Source organism: Onychostoma macrolepis, chromosome 21 (assembly GCF_012432095.1).
Source record: "Onychostoma macrolepis isolate SWU-2019 chromosome 21, ASM1243209v1, whole genome shotgun sequence".
In the NCBI taxonomy this organism is placed as follows: domain Eukaryota; kingdom Metazoa; phylum Chordata; class Actinopteri; order Cypriniformes; family Cyprinidae; genus Onychostoma; species Onychostoma macrolepis.
Window position 1 is genome coordinate 11,000,765 of NC_081175.1, and position 17,804 is coordinate 11,018,568.

Here is a 17,804-nt window from a genome sequence, read left to right on the forward strand (position 1 = left end):
TTGTGTTTGTGTGCACAAGAAAGAGAGCGAGAAAGAGAAGAAAAGAGGTACTAGCTATTCCAAAGAAAACATTGTTGCGGTATATTGCAAATTTCCTGTATAGTACCACTTTACAGAAAACATCACACTATTTACTGTATGTCGTCATTTTCTCCACAAGACGTGATGGTGCATTTTGATGTATCTTGGCAGCTTGTGTGAATCTGATATACTTCAGTCTTTTTATGTAAAGCCTCTACCTAAAAAAAGACAAAGGCCTTTTCACAGCTTCGTATGTTACGTCAGTAGATTTGTGGGTTTTCCATCCGTATGACCTCACTTAAAGGGGTCATACCACGAGGAATCAAGTTTTCATTGATTTTCTTTTAGATAAAAGAGTTCATTGTTCAATGAAAATGGGTCATTTCAGTACTCAAAACCACCTCGGTGAAAAAAGACCATTTATTTTAAAATAAGTCTTCTCGTTCTGCAATTCTGCAGCATTCTGACGCCAGACAGATATCAATGCATAACTGCCCACAATTACATGTCAACAATTTTCCCCCTTCCATTAAAATGGTAAATCATACTCAATTAAATTTATCTGAGGTATAGTGTGAGATACAAAAGTTGAATGAATATCATTCATAAGTTTGGGGTCAGTAAAAATTGTAGGTTATTTTTTATTTTATTTTATTTTATTTCTAATTAATACTAAAGAATCCTTATGATTTCTGAAGGATAATGTGACATTGAAGACTGGAGTAATGGCTTTGCCATTACAGAATTAAATTACATTTGAAATAAAATAGAAAACAATTATTTTAAATTGTAACAATATTTCACAATCCTATTTTTTTTTTTTTTTTTTTTTAATTCACCTAAATACAGCCTTGGTGAGGATAAGAGACTTCTTTTATCTTTCCTAAATTTTCCTTTGAAAAAAAATACTAGTTTTCAGTCCAGATCAAATCTGTAGTCCAATATCAGTCCCAGGATCATTTTTAAGTATACAGTAGATATGAAATGCCAGCACCACATGCCTTTATTAAGTGAGTAACGCATACATATCAAATTTTTCACTAATACTATAATGATGCACTTCCAAACTTAACTGTGTTCTGTGGTGCCAAAGGAAACATGCTGCGGTACATGGCCAAGCACAGGAGAGGAGAATCAGAGCACTTCTATTGAAAGTGGCGGTTTTACTGTTGACTAATAGAAGGTTGCTCTCACTTACTGTTTGAGTTGCTCTCTGATGGGTGAAGTGCTTGAACAAAATGTTCTGAAAACAGAGATGAATCACAAACTGTGTCTTATTCAAAACAGATCAGCATAAATGATGTGAATTGATTTTAGGTTTAAGAAAAAAAAGGATTTTTCTTTTTTTCAAGTAAAAATATATAAAAATGTACATGTATTGAGAATGAAAACCACATAAGTTATTAAAATTTGTTTTCAGATAATGTATTTGTGTTATACAATACAGTTATCTACAGAGCTGTTAAATACAGTTAGGTTTGTAGGGATGCAACAATATTAAAACTCAGGCTGATAATATTATGGCTGATAACTGATAAATGGCAGCTATAAAAATTGGGTAACATTTCAGAATAGGGAACACTTATTCACTATTAACTACGACTTTTCCCTCAATAAATTCCTAATTTGCTGCTTATTAATAGTTAGTAAGGTAGTTGTTACGTTTAGGTATTGGGTAGGATTAGGGATGTAGAATAAGGAATTAATATGTGCTTAATTACTACTAATAAGCAACTAGTTAAGAGAACTTAAAATAAAGTGTTACCAAAAATTGTATAGACCTACTATTTTGTATAAATAAATGAAAAATAAACACTTAAAACTAAAACCAATTGTTTTAAATGTTAAAAGTGAATGTAGATATAACATTAAAATGTACATTTTTTATAAAATGGATATTCATTTCGCTAAAGATTATGTTTAACAAGTTTTTAAACTTAGATATTAAAACTTAAAGATTAACTTAAATAAGTGTTTTATGACTTCAAAGCTAATCTTTTATTCAGGATAATTTTTAATAATTATGTAATAATGCAGCTTAATGTGAATATAATTCTAAAGAAAAAATTCATACAGGTTTGAAACAACATGACGGTGAGTAAATTATCTATTTCTGCTGACTTCTCTATTATTTCATATGTTGCTCAAATGTTTATGTTTCCTTTATAGCCTTTCTTCCTCCTCTTGCTTCAACTTCATTTTAAGATTTATAGCGTTGTCATATACAAACCCTCTTTATAGTGGCATAACAATAACAATCTTTCATTCCTAATGGAAGGGGAAGAATTATTGAGCTGTCAGTGGGTATTATTCTCAAAGTTATGAGCACTTGGGTTCTTTTCACCTCTTAAGAACAGTCTTTGAAAACACAAAACATATGCACACATCACATAAGATATTTATGTGTGCACATTCACTTCCCTGCATGCATCAAATACACAAGAAGCCGTATACTATAACCTTCTTCTGTACTGTATATCTACATGTGTCCACTTGAAACAATCCACAAAAGAAGGAGTATTTACATGACATGTATCGCATGGAGTCTCGATATTGTCTAGAACTCTAGGGGTGCTAAAGCAGAAGACCGCAGAAATAGGATATGCAGCTTTAATTTTCCTCCGTGGGCCAGAGATCTGTCTTCACCGGCTCATTCTCCACCGTCTTCACTCTTCTAAACAATGACACCCTCCCTGCTGAGATCCCCTCTGGGCAGCTTTCATATCAGCATTAGCTGTGTCTGTTCAGCTGGGTGACAGAAATGTCTCAGACTCTGGGGCCGTCCAATGGGAGTGCTGTTTACAGCCTGTGAAAACACCAGGTCGCCACATCTGGAGCCATCTGGAACCTCCCAACCTTGAGATCTCCCCCAGTCTGTCTACATATGCACAGCGTCTGTCTTCTCTAGAGGCCAGGAGGATACACGCAGACAGTTGTTCCCCAACCTTTTTTGTCTTCCGTACCCCCACAGGCCTATCAGTTAGCATTAAAAGGATAGTTCACCCACAAGTAAAACTTCTGCCATCATGTACTCATGTCGCCTGAATAACACAAAAGAAGTTATTCAGAGGTTTTTTTTTTCTTTTCTCCCCATACAATGAAAATTACTAGAGTCCAATGTTGTTTTGGACCCTGTAGTGATGACCCAGCGGTCAGAGGAAATCATTTTGAATGAGCTGGACAGCGGTTAAGTGAATCCCATTAGGTGGTTTATTAAAGTGAAAAAACAAACATTACAAGGTCAAATCCTAAACTTAAACAGAAACTGCACTATATGGACAAAAATAGTCAAAAACTTTCTTTAAAAAATCTTTAAATATCTTTAGAGTTAATAATGACAATTCTTTTCAGTGAACCGTCCCGACTTTACCCTTAACCAACACCAAACCCCACTTACTTTAATGGACATATATTTATTAAAGTGACCATTATTACACCAGTATAGTCATTATTTTAAACTAAAACATTGCATACTGTGAACTGAAAAAAGCAGACACATTAACTAGGATAAACAATCAAAACATTATTTTCTATAACTTTTGACAGTTTTAGAGTCAATCATTAGGGGAAAACAGACAGTCTATATATTAATGAAATGCAATTAAGTCATAATAAGGGGTGCAACAATATTAAAATTCTACTCATAATGATAAGATGATGCATTTTTGATTGATGCTAAAGATTACATATGACAGTGCTGCAAAATTATTAGTTATTAATTATGAGTTAAATAAAGATTCTGTAACACTTTATTTTAAGGTGTTCTTGTTACACGTTACTTGCACATACTATTTCAATAACAATAAATTATGCATAATGGCATGCAAGTAAACCTAAGCCAAACCCTAATCCTAACCCTAATAGTAAGTGCATGTAGTTAATTAATATTAATCAAAACTTAAATGTAACACTGTAACAAAGACAGTTTAAAATAAAGTGTAACCAAAGATTCAAGTGTGCATTAGATGACAAACGTCTAAATGTAGAAATACATTTTTATTTATTACTATACTTATAATGTAGAATTATTACATTTTTTCGCTTAGTATAAATATAATTGCAACCCCAATTCCAAAAAAAGTTGGGACATTTTGTAAATGCAATAAAAATCAAGAATCTGTGATTTGTTAATTCTCTTTAACCTTTATTTAATTCACTGACCAACTCCAAAAAAGCTGGGACAGAGGCATGTTTAACACTCTGTCACATCACCAGTCCTTTTAATCACAATGTTTAATCATTTGACAATTGAGGATACTAATTGTCAAAGTGCATGCAAAATTTTTGACCAGTCTTGCTTGATACAAGATTTCAGCTGCTCATCAGTCTGTAGACATTATTGTCTGATTCTCCTTTTCATGATGGGCCATACATTTTCAATAGGACACAGATCTGCTGGCTAGTCAGTCACATCTGCGTGTCTACGAAACCATGCTGTTGTAGCACATGCAAAATGAGACCTGGCATTGTCTTGATCTAATATCCATGGACTTCCCATGAAAGACGTCATCTTAATGGCAGTTTATGTCTCTGTACAATCTCCATGTCAGTGGTACCTTCGCACGAATGACATGTCTTGTTTGCTTTTGCATCTATCGCTGGTTAAAGTCTGCATGCTCCCTTTGGTCTCTAGGACTGAGAATTTGAAGTCTGGTTTTCCCAAGAACAAAGTGAAACATGGACTCATCTGACCACAGCATACATTTCCACTGTCTTTTTGACTATCTGAGATGAGCTCTGGCCCAGAGAACCAGACAGCATAAAACTGATGTACAGTCAAACCAAAAATTATTCAGACACACTATAGTTCATTTACGTAAATGAGGATACCAAAATAAAGTAAACTGTGACATGTTATACACAAAAAATTCTTCATACAGTGGACTACCAGTAAAATTAATAAAAAGTTGGGACAAAAATTATTCAGACACTTTGACCTAACCATGTTTTGTTTAAGTGTTTGTTTGTTTTTCTTTAAGTGGCAATGCAATATTTTTTACACCACAGACTGAACAAAATTAGGCATTGCTTGGTAATTGGTTGTCTTAAATTGGTATTATCTAATTGTATACTTAAATTTAACAGCTGACAGCTACTTGACCTAATTCATTACATACCTTTCTATCAAAGATATCTGACATTATCAAGATGAATTTATTCTGACACAGTTTAATTCCGAGTTCTTGTCATATTCTATTAACATTTTCTAAAGCGAATAAACTGTGATAATGTGAGAAATGTTGAAGGTGTCTGAAAATTTTTTGGTTTGACTGTATAGCTTTCTCCTAGCATAACAGAGATTCAAGTTGCATTTCTTGATGCAGCAGCAGACTGTGGTAAATGACAGCGGGTTTCTGAAGTACTCCTGAGCACATGTGGCAGCTGGATGGTTTCTTATGCAGTGCCATGTGAGGGCTCAAAGGTCATGCACATTCAGCTGAGGTTTCCTGCCTTGCCCTATACACAGACTGATATTTCTCTGGATTCCCTGAATCTTTTCTCAAGATTAGTTGGTGAAAGGCCTAAATTCTTTGTGATTTTTGGAAATCTTTTCTTTGTACTTTTGTCAATTAATTAAAAGTTAAAGGGAATTAACAAATCACATGATTCTTGATTTCGCTGCATTTTACAAAATGTCCCAACTTTTTTTGGGGTTGGGGTTGTACATTAAATAAATTTTTATATTTTTTATAATAATAAAAAAAAAAACTCTAGTATCAGCTTATATCCAATATAGCCTATTGGTTAAAGCAAATTCATATTCTATCCAAATACTCCCAGTAACCTGATAGTACCTCTGGTTGGGTTTTACTGGTTTAGGTGAGCAGTGGCCTGTTGTCGTCCCCTCTCTCTTTCTCTCCATGCTTTGAGCCCAGGGTTGCAGGAGAAAGTTTCGGATGGTGGCCAGCATAATGAACAGAGGGAATGTTTTCACAACTGGTGTGCATTTTCCCTTCACTAGAGGCTTTCTTATATACAATAGCATTATTTTCATGAACCACGTTAGTAAATACAAAAGCTGTCCCTGCATTTCCCCGTCTCCGTTATTTCCTGTTTCTTGTGCCAATAAAGCTGTTTAAAAAAAATATTAAAAAAAGAATGCAGCCTTTATGGAGTAGGAGAAACGATTGGTAAGATAAAGGCTATATGATATTGTGTTCAGTGTCTTTACTGTATCATGCTGCAGGGGTCTGAACTGTTAAGTAAAAGCAGAGAACTGTGGGAGATTTACAGGGTAGTCAAAGAAAAAGAGGTCCTTATGATAATGAACAGATAAATCAGGTGGGAGTCTGGGGTACCAGCATGCAGTTGCCCCTGGTATCAGAGACTAACCATCTTTATGTGCTGACTGCTGTTGGCCCCTCGATGAATTGCATCCCATCCTTAAAGGGATACTGCTTAGTATAAGACATGATGACATGATATTTTTGTTTTATTCCTGTAACTCAAACATTTATTCTTTTGGCAGATGCTTTTATCCAAAACAACTCCCATTTAATTTAAGATATCTTTACCAGTTTATAAGTTTCCAGGGAATCAAACCCATGGCCATGGTGTTGCTAGGGCTGAAGTAATGGTGCAAAACACAGCACTAGCAATGCTAAAGTCATGGATTCAATTCCCAGGGAGCACATAAACTGATAAAATGAATTGCGATACAAGTTGCTTCAGATAAAAACATCTGCCAAATGCATAAATGTTAATGGTGTGTTAACATTCATTGATTCCCTCCTTAATGAACTCATTAGTGACAGGAGAGGCCAGAGGTAAATATTATTACTCCATATATAAACTCAATGGATTTGCCTCCCGTATGTGTGTCTGTATAAATTTATGAGAACATTTGGCCAAGCTCAGCTCGTTCATCATAGGTGTGCTTTTCATGATATCAAGCTCAACAAAAGTTTGTGTTCTCCTTTGCCAAAGAGGTGCCGTGCGTATTTTATTTAAGGGTATGATCCTCTGTCTCATGGAAGAAAAAGGGGAGAAAATGATCAGTCTATTCTCTTTTGCTTATATCTCATTTTATTTGACAGCTTGTTTTGATGCCTTCAGCTGTTAAGCCAAAAACTGCAAGCCAAAAAAGACCTGGAGCTTCATTAGTGAACTTATGAAATATAATTTGATGCATAATGACTTATCAGACTTTCCAGAAAATGTGACCTTAATAAGGAGAAAACTGGCTTATTCTCTAATTGTAAACTCTAAACTGCACATTCCATAAAAGACCAAAAAATTTGCCTTTGATTTAAACGATTTCAAAGAATAACAATGCTGTCATGGGTTGTTTTAATAAAGGGATATTAAATATAATTTTCTGAAAGGTCTAGGTCATGCTTTTCTCAGAAGCCTAATTATTACGTCCTTTGGTTTGAATCTAAATAACAAAATACAATCAATTCTGTGTGCACTGACTTAAACCTCTTTCCAATGCAATCTATCTGATTATATATTGCATATCAGTTCACCTGTTGATCTCAGTCTTGTTTTTCCTTATATTGTAGTTCTCTCTTGATTCATTATGTTTGAGTTTCATAATGGAGTTTTCACCCCATCAGAGCTTTATGGTCACTAAATCAAGAGCATTTACTGTAAACCCAGAACCGCTCATACCTTTCTTCTCAACCTTTGCAGGGGCTCTTTGAAGTGAAACACCGGGGTGTCAAAATCAAATCCTGTTGCTCATCAGCTCAAATGAGCTGTTTATTCCAATCCAATGCCATAAAGCTTAATTTGAATCTAAGCTCGGTCCAAATCAGTTATTATAGCCAACATAACGTATTCTGTAATACAGATACCATTGTGCTATTTTGGCAATGTATTATAAATAGACTCTGTGCCAGGGAACTGATACATTTCAGTGCGTGCCGTACACATTACTATTTACTTTGACACTCAGGTTACATTATTAGTAGTAAAGTAAGACCAGACTTGAGAATAATGAAGCCGATTTTGTGGTATGATCCTGTCTGTGGATGATTATTTTATACTAAACGTCATATTCTGACTGTGAGATGCAAAGAAAACATCTTCTCACACAGGATAAGTCAGGTTGTGTGTTCCAACCTGTCATTAGAATTTTCTAGCAAAACGTGACTCAAAAGATCAGGCTGTAAAACGGTTTGCCGCTCACCTCTTGAGGCCATACGCTAACGATTATGATAAGATTATAGCTGCCCGGACTCCTTCCAACCACATCGGTTATTTGAAAAAATGAGTCGAGAATATAAGCATGCTGTTTTTCGAAGTCATCCGAGGTAGAGAACAGCAGTATGTTTTTCTGTCGGATATTCTGCCCTGCAATCTTTCTAACTAAGACAGCTATTGTTCAAGACAGCTGTGAAGGATGAGGTGGCCATTTCAGCTGACCTGCATCCAGTTTTTACAATCAAAATAACTGCGTTTTTTGGAAAGCAAATTGATATGTTTTTTTTTGTTTTTTGTGTGTGTTTTATATCAGTTGCTGAAGACTGTAGTGCTAGCGTTCAAATGTTTACAAGACAAACAATAAAATAAGAAAATAAAAACCCGAAGACTTGCACTGAAAGAAAGTAGCTACAAGCCAGGCACTTGGGCTCATTGGACTGGAAAACCCTAAAAAGAGTTTAGGTGTTACTTAAAACGCCACAGCTGTGAGTTGTTCACAGGCAAGTGCAGCTGACATTTTCTTCATAACATGCAAAAATCTAGGTGTGAACCTAACTATGCTTAATTAGATTTTCTTAGAGTTGTTTAAAAGCATCAGTTCATCTGTTCTACGGTTTGTTTTTTCATATGTTCTTAGAAGAGTTCTGGAAAGACTGCACACTATAATCACTTGACTGATTCATTGTTGCAGTTCTTTAACCACGTGTAACTGCAGCTGAATAGCTTATATGGATCATATTAAATCAAAATCAGGACCATGGCTGTTTTGTTATACTGGTTTCTCTAGAACGTGCTCCATGCAAAACGTCTGAGCATTTGATTTCTATTTATAACCCCCATAAATAAGAGTCTAGGCAGAGACTTGATTTATTGTCTTTTATCTATCGTGAGAGATGTCTGTAGACAGTAGCAGGAAAAGAGGGCTGTGGAGACAGATATCGGCACTAAAGTTCTTCCAAGGAGAGAGATACAGCAGATCACTGGGATACAGGGGTTCAACATGGGGTTAAAGGTTTGAAGATCAGTTCAGAAATGCATCAGAAAATCCTTAACTAATGCACCACAATCACAGTATTTTTGCTTAGTGCCAAAACCAGCATTTTTTTTTCTGTAACAAATATATTTCTGTTTTTTCACATAATATACTGAGCGTGATAAGACCATTGTAAGTTTAAACATAATGACATACGAGTCAACCAACTAAAAGATCAAACCATCTGGTCAAGTATTTCAGAAAGATTATTTTTAAAGAACATTATTTGAATGGGGAAATGGAGGATGTAATGCAGGATGTTTTAAGATTAAATAAAATGTTAGTAGATTTTTTTAATTCTATGAAATCTGTAAAAAGTATTGGTAATGAATGAGGCATGCACACTGACTAATATTCCAATGAAAAACGTTACAAATAAAACTACAAACTAAAAAACAAAACTTTCTACTTCAAAATTCACATTTTATTCAGTGTGTAACTAGTCGTTTCTTTAAAATGATTTAAAAAAAAATTAAAAGCATCGCAGATTCCTGAGTTCTTTGTTGGCCATCCAAGCCAAACCATGCTCACTGTTTCGTGTTATGAAGCTTTTAAAGACATCATAATACTATATAATAGAAATACACCCTAGATCAGGGGTCTCCAAACCTGTTCCTGGAGGGCCACTGCCCTGCAGTGTTTAGATCCAACCATAAACACACCTGAACCAACTAATCAAGATCTTCAAACTTCTCGGCAAGTGTGTTAGAGCTGGTTGGAGCTAAACTCTGCAGGACATTGGCCCTCCAGGAACAGGTTTGGACACCCCTGCCCTATATATTATATAGGCAGATCTTATGAAAGTGATGCATATTAGTCCTGGTAGGTAGGTGCTTTGAACATCTGCCATCACTGTTGTATAAATCTTAAGTCTTCTATTCTTTTCAGATAGGCCTAACGGGTTAATTTAGTCATGGTTTTCATCCTAGTCTTTGATCTTTGTTTAACTTTATTTTTTTTTAACAATATGCGTTTTGAATCTGATGCTGTGATCTTTATTTCCAGCAGATCAAGAATAGCATGTTTGGAAAAGTGTACCACCACTATGCTACCATGAGCGTACTTTCACAAATGCTTCATTACATAGTAGGCTTATATACACTGTTCACAGTACGTACATCTTTTGTAACTTTTTATTTAGTTTTTTAGTGTAACCAAGAAAAATAGTTTCATATTAAGGTGTTAAAGCACATCTGTGGTTCAAGGAGAGAATGAACACATTCTGTTGTAGCAGTTGAGACTATTGGTTAGTGTTGGCGGCAGTGGTCTGCAGCGGAGCCTTGATATCTTAATATGTGGATCAGCCGTCTTCATCTCAGTCTGGTCTGAATTTGATCTTGGGTGGGTGGGTGGATAACGAGGGGGCAATTAACGGCTTTTCCTCCCTCTTTTCACACCCTTACTGCCAAATGAGCCTGTTCTCTGGTGTTAAAAATTAACGTCTTAACATATAACACCTGTTCAATTAATGCCCAAGGAATTCAGAATAAAAGACCCCCTTAATTACACACTCTCAGGCCGCTCTTTAATACAACACCGATGGAGGGTCGAAGCTTTTCCAAGCACCTGACAATACTTTGCAATCAAAGTTTTAAGGAATGAATTAACGTTAAGTCTTTTTGAAAGCAAGGTGTAAATGTTATCAAGGGCCGGTTCCTTTTTATGTACACTCATGTTGGTCTTAAAGCATTCACGAAGGAAATGTCTTGCATGAACGTGCCGGATTTCATTAACTTGCTGCATTTAAAGTTACTGGCTGTAGCTGCAGAATATGTGAATGACCCAAATGCTTTGTGTGTGACTTTGTTGAGATCCATAGTCAGATACTGATATTGAAGATCTGATTCAGGTTCATTTAACGCAAAAAAAATAAATAAATTATTGTTTAAAGCCAAATCTGTTTCATTAAGTGCACTTAATGAAACAGATTTGGCTTTAAACAATAATTTATTTATTTTTTTTGCGTTAGGTAGTAATTTTTGCACTTTTTCAGTAGCCTAGTTTTACATTGTTATGCCAGTAGGTGGCGATCGGTGTCTTTGAGTCAATGATTCTGTCAGAAACAAATGATTTGCCTTCATGAGCGAGTCTTTGAATCATTCACTCAACCAATTATTAAAAAACAAGGAATGAAAAACCGTCCAGTCTTTGGATGTGTAGACAATCCTGGCCCCTATACGCTCACTAATATAGTATATCAAATGCGTGAATGAAAACATGGAGGTGCTGGGGATGCCATCTTCTGGTGAGAAGCAGAATTCATTTGACACTACGCTGACAATGAATGAGTATTTACTAGTGGATAGTTGTTAAGTGTACATCGTTGTACACGTGTTACTGATGCTGCATTCACGCCATGTTGTAATTACCATAATTTGGAAATGTGACATCAAATCACGTGACGTTTGTGTCCTTGGACTTGCAATTATGCTTTTCTATGGCAACACTATTAACGCCAAATAGGCTGAAACTGCAACGGTCAGGTGATACAAATTGTAGCTCTCAGAGAATTCCCAGTTTATCAGGTGTAATTACGAGGTCTACGAGGACATGAACACCTTTTACAAGTTGCAATCTCATAATTATGATAATTACGATATGGCGTGAATGCATTTTGAGGTACATTGTGGGATGGAACGTGTGTTTACTTGATATTGTGCTCTAGTGCACTGGGTATAGAGGGCAATTTCAGACATAGTTTTTGAGTTATATACTCAACCAACGAGAGATTCTCCTTTGGATTTCTTTGGTCTAGCGAAGCAAAAACTGACAAAGTGACAATATTTGTGTCTAAAATGTTTCTAGATATTTTTTGTTTGTTGAAATGTTTTATAAAAGCTATCATACTTTTAATGATGCTGTTGGTATTGATTTGGAACAGCAGCATTCTTGTGTGTGTTATTGCTTAGATACACTTCTGCAAAGTGCAGAAGTGCACTTGAAGTAATGTGGATTTTGATGTATTCTGGGTTTTGATAAAGCAACATTTGCTGCTAACATAGGGCCTTGGTCACACAGTCATGAGCTTGTGTATGTGACTGAAGCGAGATGAGCGTGCTGGAGGTTAGAGGATGAACCAGTGGATTTGTAGAGATATTCATAGTATCAAAAGGGCTTAACAGACAGGCTTTTGGATAAGGCATCGGGTTTTACACTAAAATCTCTCTTCTGTTTTCACCATGAGGATTTATTTAAAATAAACGACTGTTTATTTTGTATGCTTTAATGGATGCAGTTCTTAGATAAGAGTGTACTGAAAATGATCAAGCGCAATGAGTAAGCTATAATTGCCCACGACCATGTTTACTGATCAGGCTTAATTGTTTATTTTGAGATGTTTAAATTCTTACTTTGTCTATTTTGCAAACCAGCATGTTTTAGTTAATGCAGTTTGGGTTTTAATGTAAACTTGTTGACAAGCATTATGGTGGTTTCAATTAGGAGAACAGGAAGTAAACTCTACCTCCAAGCATATTTGGCAAGGGCAATTTCAACAGTTAAAGATGCATAAGCTAAAAAGTGCCTGACCCAGGCTTTCCCTGCGATAAATCTCCCACGCCAAGCTCATGCCCTGTGGAGTGGAGCTGATGTTTATGCGAGACATTATAAGGGTGTTGGTATAGATTACCACAGATCGTAGAGCAGAGTGTGCGAAATGTCTTCCATATGACACTCACATATTCAAAACCAGACATTATGGCTGTCAGTCATTCAGTTCATGAAACATTTTCACACAGACCATCATTTTTTTGTGAGAATCCCTCAAATGCTAAATAGCACCAAATATAGTGTGTTTGCATGATGTGGTGACAAATATCTTACTCAACATGATTGCAAACTTTGAGACTTTGTTGTATAATCAGGTTTATGTGAGTAATAAAAGCTATAAATTAATTTCATATGCCTCACCTTTTAACACAGGGCCTGTTGCAAAGGTTGGGGTAGAAGTATGTCTTTTCCTACAAATAAAAGCTTGTATGAATTAGAATTTAATTTAATTTCAGTAAAGGAACAATGTGTACAGTATTGTCTGAGGGATAAACATCTTTATTACACCCAGTTGTTTGGCAAATCAAGAAACACCATACTTCACTTGCCACTAACTTGATCAATTTGATGCATAACATCCCAGTGGAGAAAATGAATCCAGAAGGTCTCAGAAGAGCCCTGCCCATGTAGATGAGAGAGAGCATCTATGAAAAGGTCAGAAGTAACACAAACACAGCCGAAAAATGAACACAGGTCACTTTTGGTCCACTATAGTTTGTAGTTTTTCAGAAGTACTGTACGCAATAAAATGCTTTACGAAGAAGGAGAAGAGGAAGAACAACAACAACAACAACAAAAAAGATATACCTTCAGTGCTGTTGCTTCCTAGAAAGAAGCATTAGGAGGGCTGCAGCTTCTGATTATGAAAAATGTTTTTAATAAATGATCTGAAATTGATCCAAGTTCTAGTGGTGGCATCTTAAATTACAAATTTATATAGTCAAGTCAAGTCACCTTTATTTGTATAGAGCTTTTAACAATACAGATTGTGTCAAAGCACTTAACAGTATCAAACTGGAAGATAGAGTGTCAGTAATGTATAATGATAAGATTAAACACTAAATTTTCAGTTAAAGGCATTTCATTTTTGAATTCAGAGATGTCATTGTCTAGCTCAGTTTAGTTTAAATAGCATGTGTGCAATCAAATCGGCGATAATCGCTAGAAATTAAGTGTCCCCAACTGAGCAAGCCAGAGGCGACAGCGGCAAGGAACCAAAACTCCCTCTGTGACAGAATGGAGAAAAAAAAACCTTGGGAGAAACCAGGCTCAGTCGGGGGGCCAGTTCTCCTCTGGCCAGACGAAACCCGTTTTTTTTTTGTTATATTTTTAGTTTTATTGTTATATAGTCTATTCCAGGGGTGTCTAAACCTGTTCTTGGATGGCCACTGACATGCAGAGTTTAGCTCCAACCCTAATTAAATGCACCTGAAGCATCTAAACCATCTTCACACCCAACTTCCAGGCAAGTGTGTTTGCAACAGGTTGAGGCTAAACTCTGCAGGAAGTCGGCCCTCCAGGAGTAGGATTGGACACCCCTGATGCAAACCATTTAGTATTTAAATTGTAGTTAAATTATTCTAATGCACACACAACCCTTTGTAGTATTTTCCTGTAGTTCAAACAGTAGAGCATGGCACTGTTAGATGCGTAAATGTAATTCAGCTTTTCACAAAGCTTCCTTTTCTGGGATCTGCTAAATTCAGACTTCCTGTATTTTCTCTTGTTTCTGCTACTCTACTTTGAGAGAAGTCTTTGTGTTTGTTTGGCTGGACCTATATGATGTCATTCTTGGCTACTATTATGCTGTAGAAGGGGACTGCAAAAATCGTCTTTCCTTGTGTCTGTCGCAAGGCGTCTTTTCCCACCTCTCTTATCTGGGGGTGGAGACTCCCGGGGAAGTTTCCACCAGAACTATCAGCCCAGCTTGTGGAAAAGGATGTGTTCCTCTCACATTGAGGAAGGGATCAGTGATATCTGCACAGCCTGTTGCTAAAGACAAGAGTTTCTATCACATATACAAATTAATTGGTCATGTTTACCACTGCATGATGAAAAGTTCCCTATGAAGATTTTGCTCATTTTCAAGTTTTTAAAGTGAATTTGCTGCATTGACCTACAGAAAGCTGCTTGGTTTACAATGACTACTGTGTGGATGGTGCTTCATTTCACAACACTATTTACAGTAGACAGATTAATTTTTTTTTTTGCATGTGAAATTTCACTGAAATTTCTCTAGTATGACCACAGCTATAGTGGTCAATGACCAATCAAAGTCATAAATTATACATAAATATATATGCAATTCACCCACTGTTACCCTCTTTTCACAGGTCCTCCAGGAAAACGTGGAAGAAAAGGCAACCCTGGTGAGTACCTGTACATGACACACAAGTTTATACACATCCAATAGTTTAAAAATGACCTGAACCTAACCTAAAATTTCAGCAAAACAAATACTAAGTGACTTTCAGCTGTTCTCCAGGATAAAGACTGTCAGGATCCTCTCATGTGTTCCAGACCTTTCATTTTTCATGTCATGTTTGATTTGTATTTCACTGAGGAACGATTGAACAGATGGAAATGTCTGTTCATATTATGCAGTTGGGAAAAGGCCTTTTCTCTGTGGTAGTCATTGTGACGTTTCTATCATGTTGATCGTGGGGGTTGAAGAGGGACGTTCTCCTTGTCTTCAGTCATTTTCCCAGCATGCTGTTTATTTTACTGCTTATCTTCTAACCTCAGAAACCTTAGAGTACTTTGAAGGCAAAATGATCATAATTATGATGCAGCTGCATATGGAAAGTGCTTAACCTAAACTGAAATCAGTGCCTTGCAGTCATTATATGGGTACGGTACTTTGTCCACTAGCATTTGTAGACATCATCTTATTGTACATTTTGTTGCTCAGTTGAGAATTAGTAGGCAAGGCCTTGCCCCCTGTCCCAAACTCCACAGACAGAATTGTATATTTGACTAAAGTATTTTAAAGAAATTCTGTATTAACACATTCGCAGTGGCCATGGGTCCTGATGTATTTTGTCCATAGACATTTATAAAATAAATTATACAAAGTTTTAGATCTTGAAATAAGCCAACAAGCAGTGTTTTTTTTTTTCCAGAAGTGTTTCTCTATCACTCATATGCAGCAGATTTCGCCCCTTCATTGAAAATATATTGTAGTCTAGTGCAGTGCAGCTCTCTGTGCAGCTTTCTCAATTTGGCTTTCTGTATTGTGGAAAAATAAGCAGTCAGCCCATGATAATAAAAATACAAAATCAGGTGCAGTTCCACACTTAATATCAAGTGACATACAATTACAATTATATAAATAACTATATACACACACACACGCACACATATTTACATACACACTCACCGGCCACTTTATCAAATGCCCGTTTAACTGCTCGTTAACACAAATATCTAATCAGCCAATCACTCGTTGCATTTAGACTTGTTGACTTGCATCATGTCATCACCAGACATGAACGACACTACACTACATGACAAAAGACGGTATAGACATGGTGTTGGTCAAGACAATCTGCTGAAGTTCAAACCAAGCATCAGAATGGGGAAGAAAGGTAATTTAAGTGACTTTGAATGTGGCTTTGAAGATTGGGAAAATGTTGCCTGGTCTAATGAGTCATGATTTCTGTGACATTTAGATGGTAGAGTCAGAATTTGGTGTAAACAACATGAAAGCATGGATCCATCCTGTTTTGTATCAGCGGTTCAGGCTGCTGCTTGTGGTGAAATGGTGTGGGAGCAGGCCTGGATTAAGAACACATAGGGCCCTCTTTTTTCTCTTAATTCTCCAACACACAAAGATACAAGGAGTATGCGTACTAAATCTTCCAGACTACAACATATTAGTTTTCTTTAACTGCTTACATACAAAATCTTTACTTGTCACGCAATTTCTGAAACCTGACACTCAAACAGCAGAACCACACTCCAAATCTGCAAAAGCAGATTAATTAACTAATTCTTGGCCTTTGACTCAGTTTTCAGTTTCATAAAACACTTTTTACAATTCTGTATGTAACACACAAACATCTAACAGGAAGTACAGTTTTTCTCAGTTGCTTTGGTGCATTTCTCAGATCAGAAATAAAATTCTCAAAACTACTTGTTCAACCTCCACATCATCTAGTCACTTAATAGCAGTTTCTCATTCTTTTGAACAAGTTGCGATTGCTTTAGTACATTCATGCAATTGATTATGTACATTTGTCTGCGGTTTCCTACATTATTAGTTTCTATGTCATGTTGCTCAAAATGTGTTATATAGCTCTCTGTGCAGTAGTCTGTCTTACCCCCAAAACATCTAGTCATTAGTTCATCATATATGTCATTAAATGCAAAATGGTTGATCTAGTTGTCATAAACTGTCAAGCATATTTCTACACATTTCTGTTAGTCTTTTTGTCAGTTTGCCATGAAGTCAGACCACTAGTAAAAGTGTAACTGTAAATCCTATCCAATCTCTTTCAATCAATATCCCCACATACAATGTGTAAATTTGTACTTTTGAAATGGACATATGGCATACATACTGTAAGAAGTGCAGCCTTCTGCATTTCAGTACAGTACCTGTTATCTAAACTGTTGCCATAGTTTACATCAGGTAATAATAACAGAGTGCAGCATTATATTGACAACATGACTAAGCATTTTGACTATCTTGTTTGTGAACAATGACACAAGGACTTTTCATTCTGATGGTACTGATATGTTCATTGACTTAAATACTGATTTTTGAGAGATGAATTAAAGATTTTGAGTAAGTTACAGGCTTTGCAGGTAATCCATTGTGTGGTGCTATTTGTACAAATTGTTTTGAGAAATGCACATACTTCTTTGCAAATATTAAGGATGATTCGAGAAATGCACCAAAGCGACTGAGAAAAACTGTATTATGGCAAATGTATTTATAAATGTTTGCTTTTGAGATGTGTTTGTGATATTTTGAATGCAGTTCTTAATTTTGCAAGAAATGTGAGGCATTTTGTGTGTGCAATTCTTGGATTTGTGTGTAAAGTTTTGA

General features: G+C 36.0%; 1 protein-coding gene across 1 annotated transcript in view; it reads left to right on the forward strand.

The window, feature by feature from the left end:
* Positions 1 to 17,804, forward strand: part of LOC131529395 (collagen alpha-1(XXIII) chain) — a 98,872-nt gene that overhangs the window by 42,189 nt on the left and 38,879 nt on the right. The window contains exon 3 of the mRNA XM_058759093.1: positions 15,085 to 15,120. Within this exon, the coding sequence (XP_058615076.1) occupies positions 15,085 to 15,120 (36 nt within the window). The remainder of the gene's footprint in view (positions 1 to 15,084; positions 15,121 to 17,804) is intronic.